Source organism: Thalia democratica, chromosome 9 (genome assembly GCF_965202585.1).
Source record: "Thalia democratica chromosome 9, ktThaDemo2.hap1.1, whole genome shotgun sequence".
In the NCBI taxonomy this organism is placed as follows: domain Eukaryota; kingdom Metazoa; phylum Chordata; class Thaliacea; order Salpida; family Salpidae; genus Thalia; species Thalia democratica.
The window spans coordinates 16,685,106-16,695,253 of NC_139173.1; the positions used below are offsets into that span (position 1 = coordinate 16,685,106).

At 27.1% G+C, this 10,148-nt stretch overlaps 1 protein-coding gene across 1 annotated transcript; it reads right to left on the bottom strand.

Annotated features, from left to right (window-relative positions):
• Positions 1–7,862: 7,862 nt before the first annotated feature.
• Positions 7,863–9,408, bottom strand: LOC145844259 (uncharacterized). The gene has a single exon (XM_082951638.1). The coding sequence runs from the start codon at positions 8,887–8,889 to the stop codon at positions 7,885–7,887; it is 1,005 nt and encodes a 334-aa protein (XP_082807764.1). The 5' UTR covers positions 8,890–9,408; the 3' UTR covers positions 7,863–7,884.
• Positions 9,409–10,148: the final 740 nt, after the last annotated feature.

The following is a 10,148-nucleotide window of genomic DNA, read 5'->3' on the forward strand; positions in this document are numbered from 1 at the left end:
TGTAGATACTAACTTTTACAAATATAGCAATAAACAAACATACTAAATAAATAACAACTTTAGTTTTTGTGAACATACTAGATAAAAAATACTAGATAATTTATACGACATATGAAAAAAAAAACAAAGTTGCTATTTTTATTGTTTTCCACTGTTATAAGTAAACATTAAAGCTATAGATTTATATACAGGAAGTCTAAAAAACCAAAATACACTAAGCTTTGTCATCGATAAAAGTAAATTTTATTATACCAAAAGTATTATAAACAACTAAATTTTTACGGTAGAAATCTGTTATTTGTTTACAATCAAAGAATACACCGGCTAAAATCGTTAAAGTCAAAGCCTGGACTTTCATAGATCGTGAGGCAAGCACAAACTACATAAAGTTTTGATCATACCACAAGCCTTCAGCAGACTAAGAACTGAGCTAAGTTTTTACTGAATTTTCTCAACTAGTCGCATAACAGTCGCTGTCTACAAATGGTTTATTATATTTTACCATGAAGCAAGCTATCCTTTACTGGTATAATCTAGCAATGTCTGTTTTGTCTAATCACGGTGCAAAGTCCAATTCAATGTCCACTTGGCAAGACAATTGATACACTCATATAACACGACCGAAGAAAACATCGGCAAAAGTCATCTAAGTTAAAACCTGGACTTCAATGTGTTGTGAGAAAAGCTCGAGTTAATATAAAGCTTTATTCATACGACTTGATCTTCTGACCAAGATTCGGTAGACTGAGACTCGTTTTTTTAAATTGGAACTCGTCAATGAGTCGCAACGGAAATTTAAGTTTAACTTGATCTTTTGTGTAAAAAATGCAAATTTTTTGACTTTGTCGGGTTTAAAACTTTCTTTAAGACTACTTACCACTGACTGGTATTGAAAAACTACTTTATATTTTTGGACTGAATTAATTATGCTTCTACAAATTCTAGCTTTTAGTAATTTAAATGTTAACTTTATTAGTGTTATTTATTGTACCTGTTTAATAATCGATAATAAAATGGAAAATCATTAGTTAAAATTTAATAATTTACTTTTAATGGTAATTTCTATTAGAAGATTTATTTTTTTATTGTTACTACTTCATTAATCATTAAACATTGTAGATTTTTAAATGCTCTACTTTAAACTAATATGTTATATATATATCTAGTTTACAAGATGAATATAAGATAAATAATTATAAGAAGTTTTCCTACAGCTTTGGTAATATTACTGAAAAGTTTACGGTAATGAAAGTGACTACGAAGTTTAATTTTATGTACTCTTACTGCAATATTAAAAAAAATATCCTAGATAACTTACGCGGTGCAAAAACTTTTTAAGTTCAGCTGAGATTTAGCTTTTAATATAAATTTTTTAATAATCAAAGAAAAGTTGTTTTATATAAAGAACATTAAAGGTTTTATTTGAAAAAAAATATTATAACTTATACAGCATTTTTATGTTTGTCAGGTTTGTACCGCAATAACAAGATATACAACATAAATCACAATAAAGTTATTTTTTATCATAAGTTTGAGGGAAAGTATGATAAGGATAAAATGCTGGATAGATCTGCCTGATTGAACAGCCAAACTTGTAGACACTTAAATTGTAGAACTATACATTTTGTCCGGTATTTGTTAAAAAACTATAGAAATGTTTTTAAGTCATTAATGTTTTATCTAACTAGTATAAAATATTGACAATATATTTTTCCTTTTTATTCTACTTTATAAATAAAAGAAGTAACATTTTACTAATATCAACAACTTCAACTTAATAAAAAACACACACATTGTACAAAATGTTAAAATAGTTGTCATTGTCATAATACTTAAATTAAATTAAATATGCTCAAATACAATCAAACTAAAAAAGATAGTAAAAATAATAGTAGATAAACTAGATACAACTTACAAAATCTAAAAAATTGAACATTAGCAATTTCATTAGCATAATTCAGTTTTATAGTTAAATGTAGCATCATAAGTCAATTCTTATACATTTTATTCCATTCAAATAAGCTAAAATAAAAATCGATGACTTTTTGAGGATATTTCTTATTCAGAACTGAACGTTTAACAATGTAGAGCTTTGACTTTTCTTCTTTGCTAAAAATTAAAGTTATTAAATTAAAGTTTATCCTTTTAAACCTGTAGTCTACGACTTGTCGATCAGAAGTCTTTAGCTTAAAAATATTAAAAAGTTAAAAAATATAGCATCTAAACAACTAGTGTTTCAGCAACGTTGCTAGTTTTATTCTTATAAAATTAAAATCTTTTAATTTTTTTAATTACTTTTAAACAAAAAAAAAAAAAAAAAAAAACGAGCGCATCCGACTTTTTTATAATAAGCTTTACCTCCCCCAAGGCTATTTAGAGAAAATTCCCTTTGCTGCTATTTTTTAAAAACTGATGATCCTCAACTTAAAAAAAAAAAAAAACATTAAATAATTCGATTAAATACTACAAACTATTAATATATAGGTTTCATAAGTACTGAGTAACAAACCATGAAACAAGGAAATAATTTTTTTCAACTTCGTTTTTAAGGGCAATAAGATTATAGATTTGCAAAAGTTCTTTTCCGGTCGGAAACTGTCCGTCAGGTAATCTTCGAACATCATGGTTTTCGAACAATTCTATCAGTGAAAGTTTACTACACACTTTTGTAGATGAAACGTTTTGGAAAAGTTGGTCAGTTTGTTTCTCGTTTGGTGTGCTTGAGTACATTCGGCTAAATGACAATTGATTTGACGAAAAGTGAGACATATTAGAGTTGGAAACAAAATTTTTCGATATTCTTGCAACTAAAAATTTAATTTTAATGTAACAGAAAAGTATAAAATGACTTAAGCATTAACATACTAATTTAAAGTTATAAGTATTACTACCAATGTAAAGCTTACATTTTATGATTTACAAACAGTTGTTATTGTAATACATGGTTAAGTATGCTTCAAAACAAAACACATAAAGTTCTTTTAATACTTCCAAAAATCTTTTATTTGTTAGCTATGTTGCTGTTTCAAACAAAAGTAGTGTGAGAGACCAGATTTTTGACACCCAATTAATGTTTTAGTTTAAAAGTAGTTAACTAGTAGATAAAAAGCATTTGGTTATTCAGTAAATCGGATTTCAATAAAATTCTTATGACTTAAAAATCAAAAAAAATTGTTAGAGTTTAGATTTTAAAGGTTTGTTTAATTAAATTACTATTGTTTAAGACAAGTTTTACTTAGTATAACATTTTTATTTGTTTTAAAACTCAAACTTGTTCTTATTTTATACATATTTCTAAAATAATTTATAAGCCTTTCATGGATGTAAGTGTAATAAATAATAAAAACCATACTAAAGTTTGAAATGATAAAAAATGCAATAACTATATCTTAAGAGTTGTTAAAGTTCTGTTTTTATAGAGATTTTTAACTACATTTGCTTAGATTTACAGATAAAATTTGTTTCAAAAAAAAAGTTAATCTACTTTTATACACTAAGTTTAAAAAAAATTTTAAAGAAATTATTCTAGATAACTTTCAATTCCCTAACAAAACTAAAAAATAACTCTTATAAATTAAAAAAAGACTTTTTTATCCATACACTCGGTATAGAGTATAGACTAACAAAATTTAAAATAAAATGAAGCATTGAAAGTTTTAGTCATAGAAAGTACTTAAGTCACAGTGTAAATGCAATATTGTTTAATTAGTAAGTACTTTACAAATGAAATAAAATTGATGTTTTACTTTTAATAATAGTCTTACTTGTGTATTCTATATTCTAATTAAAAACTTCCAGTTAGATAAGGCAAAAATCGTTTTTCATATATAGCATAAACCAGCAAAATAAAAGCTATTTCAAAACTTAATGACTTTTATTTATCTAAGATTATTTCTTAAACTATTTATTGCACATGTACCAATTAAAGTAGTATTCAAATTATTCATTCAAAAAGTTCGATAAAAGAGCTTCAAAAAAGTATTTTTTATTTAACAACTTTTACTTTGAAGTTAAACAGTTTTATATTTTCTGAGTTATATTCATTAAAGTTTTTATATGTTTGTTTCATAATTATACCTCATATAAATTACTGTTTGACAGATTATTGTTTGATTAAAACTAGCAGAACACTTTTACTAAACGGTCATTTAACAAAAAAAAGTTTAAAAATTTTTTAGAACAGTGACTACCAAACTTTTACGAAAGCAGTGTATGATAAATTACTGAAAATAAACTATGTGCCCAAAAGACTACTAGTTATTATCAAAAACTCTTTAAATTTTTTTTTAGTGTCTTAATAATAGTGTGTAAAGAATGGTTAGTTGTTGTTATAATTTGAATTTTGCTTATAAAAAGACAATAAATGTATCTATAAGTTGTTTTTTTTATTTAGTGAAATTTCTGCGCACAGTAAAATATTTTCTATGCACAGCACACTAATGTGAATAGGTGCACATTTTGATTTTTGCCACTTTAGAAATTCATAATTTGCCACTTTAGAGAAACGATTAATAGCAATAATTTTTCATTTAAGTATGCACATAAAAAAAAACCTTGATAATTTTGATTAAAAATTAAGTATGAATGTTTTTGTAAACGAAAGGTAGGTTTTTAGGTAAACAAATGAAACTTGATCATAATAGTTTTTTATACTAAGCATAATACATTATTTTTCTGCAACTTATACTGTTTACTAGTTTTTTTTCGAAAGATTAACGTCGGTATAAGTATAAAAAAGATAAACAAACTTTTAAAAATCTAGATGTAGAATTTCAATTTATTTTAACATTAATGTAAAAAATGAAAACCTAGTAAAGATACATTACACCTAAAAATCCTATGTATTGTTTGTTGTTTACATTAGAAATGATTATTTAAAAAATACCTCAACATAATGTTTTTAAATGGAAGTTAAAAAAAAAGGCTTTTTACAGATATTTATATAGTTTCAAATTCAGAGTTACTATTAAAAGAATATATAACTCTAACTTAGCGTATAATAAAATTTTATGATGTTTCAAAAACTAAAGTTTTTTTAATTGGCAAACACATAAAATAAAATTAAAATTCAGTTTTAGTTTCTAGGTTAATTTTGAGGCCGAATTAAATTGGTTAAACATCCGCAACTATTTTGTGCTAATATAGCTTGTTATCATAAATTTATCTTTAAGACATTTACGAACCCAAACAAATATTAAAAATGCAAATGACTTTTAAAAAGTAGTGTTTATAGCAGGGTTTCCCAAACTCATTTACTAAACCCGCCCCCTTTTCAGAAATTTGAAAAAAATCGCCCCCATGATTTTATACAGTAATTTTCTTCTTGAGTACGCACTTTTTAGCCAAAATAGTTGTGTTTGAAATGTAGTTTAGACTGGTACTTCTTAGACACACACTTTTGGGCTGTGTTCAAAGTAATTTACAGGGCTTGAGAAAATAATTTGCAGTTATTTTATTATAAACCTGGTCTTTTAAAATACTTAATTATTAAAAAGCCTTATGTATTCTGTAATCAATTCTCTTCAAATGTGAATTGTTTTAAAATTAATGAACCCTAAAGGTTAGTAGTAGAAACATTTTTTAGTCAGCAGGTCATATTTACTAAAAAGTCCTTTATCGTGTCGACTTGTTAAAAAGATGTACTTGCGGGCTGCGTTATTAAAAAAATTAACATATAAGAAATTTGAAAAACTCGATAAAAATTGTAATAAAATGATCTAGTATTATTGTGATCTAGGAAAAGCTATTGTAAAAAGAAAACCAAGTTGAAAGCGTATTTCAAAATTTTAAGTTTCAAAAACCTATTTTTTTTTTGCACAAGTAGTTTTCAAGTTACTTAGCAGGCCGAAATTTGACTGGATCTGGATTCTGGATCGTACGTTACTTATCTGAAATCTTAACTGAAACCTGGCAACCTGGCATTATAATAATCTCTGATATAACGAATTTCTCACATTTAGTAGTTAATGCTAATTAACTTATTTAAGCCGCACAATTTACTTAGATTATTGTGATTATCAAATACTTATAATATAACCAGTTTGCATATACACTACCTGGGAACGGGTCAAAATTGCACGAAGAAAAAATTGCATGAGGTTACTAAATTGCACAAGAACAAAATTGCACGAGGGAATAAAATTGCACGAAAACAATTTTGCACCAAGGGTCAATTTTACACCAGTTAAATTTTTGCACGAGAGTAAAAAAAAAAACAGAAAAAAATAAAAATTAAAAAAAACAGAAAAATAAATTAAAAGGTAAATTAATAAAAAAAACTACCGACCGAGGGTTAGGGGTAAAAATAGAAAAAATAAAACGAATTAAAAAAATTAAAATAAGTTACCGACCGAGGGTAAGGGTTAGGGCCAACAGTGGTAGTAAAAAAAAGAATTCAACCCGTGAAAAATTGTCTTCTCGTGCAAAAGTATCTTCGTGAAATTTTGTGCATTCGTGTAGTTTGTACCCTCGTGCAAATTTGATAGATACCTACACTTGAAATATTTGATTACCATGTGAGTTTATGATACTTAAAAGTTACTTTTTTAAATTTAGTAGTGCAAGCTCAAAAACAAAATATTGATTTCTAAACAAAACTTACAAAATATATCTTAATTAATTACAATAACTGTTTTATTCTATTGAAAAATTGATTTTAAAATAGTTTTAATTTTTTGTCTATCTAAGTGACTTTTCAAAAAACAATTAAAAATATCATGAGGTGATAGTTTATAATAGTTAAGATATATTTCAAAAACAGTTTATAATTCCAAATATTATATATGTAAGGTTATGAAATGGTGAGAGGGATTCCATTCATCTATGACCTATGTAGTTGTTAAATGAGAAAAGATATGAGTAAAAGTATGTAATTTACCTGAAAATAGTAGTCCTAAGCACTTATTAAAAAAAAAAATTTTACGTAAACAAAATGAATTTAAGGTCAAATATTCAATAGCAAGCTACAATTAGTAAAGTAGCAAGCTAAAAAGTAAACGTTTTATGACTGCCCAAATTTTTAAAATCGCCCCCCCCCCCCCTACCTTTCGCCCCTTTACTAGTTATTGCCTCCTGACTTACTAAAATCGCCCCCAGGGGAGGGGGGCGGTACCACCCACTTTGGGAAACCCTGGTTTATAGTAATAAAAAAAAGTTAAAGTTTAAATTGTACTTTAATTTTTAATTTTAGCAGACTTAGTATCAGATAAAACTTTTTTTATTACAATAATTTATATTTCAGTAAAAGTAATGTTACAAAAAAGTTTTCAGTAAACAGAGGCATTTTGCAAAGCATATGATAGAAAAAAATAAACTTTTAAAAAACTGTTTACATTAGTAAAGCATAATTTACGTAAAACTCTAAGCATATTTTATTTATTTTTGTTTTTTTATAATGCAGATAAAGTTAGTTAACAATAGTTAAGAAACCAAGTCTTTAAAGTAAAACACAAATTACAAAATAAAAAATTAAAAAAAGTTACAAGAAAAAAAAGTCATTAAAAATTAATTAAAAGTACCTTAGTTTATTTAAAAATTTACAAAAAAAAAGTATACTAAAAATTAAAAAATAAATAAGAAACATTTCATAACTTGCTATTTAGAAGAAAGTGATAATTTTTATAATGTTTAAGGTTTTTATATTTTATTTATAGGAAAGTTATTTTAAAAGTATAAATAAGTATTACAAAAATAATAAATCTTCGTTTGATAGATGATAAAAACATGATATACTTGAATCTTTTAAACTGTTACACATGTTCCGCTCATAATTAAAGCAAAGTTCATAAATGATTCTACTGAATATAAAAAAAACCTGCGCTTTTATTACTATAGGATACAAGGTTATACATACTAACTGATTTTCTAGATAAGGATTTTAAAAAATTACTCTATTGTATTGCATCTTTGAAAATTTATTTTGTTTTTTGACGGTTCATAGGTTTTACACCGTATCATATTCGTTGAGTCTAGAACTACGAAACTTGGTCTCTTTTCAGTTTCTTTTGAACAAAACGGAAAAAGTCTTTCGTGCCAGTTTCCAAAAGTTCCGATCACGCACACAGAAGTTATGATAACGTCCAGCCCGGCAAAATTCGGCCAGTACAAGTAGATGTGGTTCTTTTCAACCAAAAGAATGAACAAGTTTATTTGCAAGGAACTGATGCAGCAGCCCACCGTGCAAAGAAGAAGCCTTTTCAACATCTTCTTCAAATCCGCGTTCATTTTTCTCTCCTTTTCAACCAAGCTGCAAACTATCGGGTAAGAGATAAACAAAAAAAGTGTCACTTGGCAGATGACTGTCAGCACACAGTAACAAGCCGCTATGGCAATCATGTTAAATTTTTTTGAGAAAGCCGGCTTGCACATTTTGTTATTTTGCAGCTCCCAAGTTGATTCATACAGAAACACCGCGGTAATGGCAACCACCAATGAGAAAAAACAGATCAGAAGTAAACAGTTTATTGCTTTGAATCCCTTGAAAACATAAACTTTCATTACAGGGCTCGAGTAGAGCTTGCGTTGGCGGTACCAAAGCATGCAAAATGCAGAGGAAATGCCAAGAAAGTACGAAGCACCTCCAGCGATGTCGACCAAAAGTAAACAAAACAGTTGCGTCTTGCTTCTCATGTAAAGCATTGGTAAGTCTTTAAGGACACAAAAGAACGCACAAGTAGCGTTAAAATAGCACACTAGGTTAAGAACGATGTTTTCTTTCGATTTGATTTTCTTGCTTTCAATTTTGATATGGTAGACCATCAAGGCGACTAGAATGTATAGAGAAAAAACAAGGTTGGTGGCTTGGAAAACGAAATCTTTGGTTGAAAATTCAATTGTTGAGTTATTATTATTTGATGATGTTGTTTTGACACTGGCCGTTGTATTGTTCATTGTGTTGCTCGTTTTGACTCTACATTTAAAGTAAAATTTTTAAAAGTTTTGGTCAAATTTCTACTTTTAATTATTTTACTTATTTATAAGTTTAAAAGCTACGAACAGCCAGAGTTTTATAAAATATAAATTTGACTAATACTTTTCAAAGATTAAAGTTAAAATTTATGCCGGGAAAAACGAATTTGTGTTTAAATTGTTTAATATTTTGTTATATGACAAAATATAAATAACAAAGGGTTGATAATGCTAATTCGATCATCAAACCACAAGCTTCGGTAGACTGAGACCAGTTTCGTCCTCATTAGGACTCATCAGTCAGTCACAACCAAAAAGTTTTTTGTTGATCATACTCATATGAGCGTACCAGATGTCTTGCCTAGTGGAAAATGTATTAAACGTTGCACGGCAAAAGACAGTGCTGACGTCACTTATCGTTGCCAGTAAAAGGTTGCTTTGTGTGAAAGCATTACAAACCGATTGTAGACTGATGACTGAAAGTTTTTCGGTTGTGACTAACTAATAAATCCTAGTAAGGACGAAACCGGTCTCAGTCTACAGATGCTTGAGGTCTGATGATCGAATCGGCATGATCAACCCTTAGTTAAACTTGAGCTTGTCTCACAGCAAACGAAAGTCCAAGCTTCTGCTCTGCAGTTTTTCGCCGATGTTTTTTATTGGAAATATAAATAAATAAGAGCTTAAAAAACTATTGATGTTACAAAACCACCTTGTCTAAAAGAAATTTGAAACACATCAAAATAGTTCCGTAAAAACGTTATAAAAATTAGTGTTAAACATTAATCATTTTTATATAAAGTAATGTTCTTTACTTTGGCTCTATAATTTTCTAAATAACATTGGACATTATAAACAATAATAAGCTAATCAAATTAAAACCAATGCAAATAGTAGATACTTAGTGTAATAACAAAATTACTGTATAAAGGATAAAAAAAAAGGCTCTCTTAATTAAAACCTAGAAGCTCTGAGAGTGTTTTAAATTGTAGTATAAATCAGAAACTCCAAACTAGTCTAATTGAAATTATCTTGTTTTCATAACGCTTCAATTACATCAACATTAGAATTCTTATATTTATAGTTTTTACTCTTTTAGATTAAAATTAAATGCTTAAATTAAGTGCTACATTAATTTTAAAACATTTAAAGAAAAATTATGTGAAAGTTATTTGAAGCACATTTAGTTCTTTCATCTATTTATATTCCAATATTAATCAAAAAAAAAATGTTTATGGAAA

What these genes read in the sequence shown, in the direction of transcription:
- LOC145844259 (XM_082951638.1), bottom strand. Translation starts at nt 8,889, where the DNA reads ATGAACAATACAACGGCCAGTGTCAAAACAACATCATCAAATAATAAT.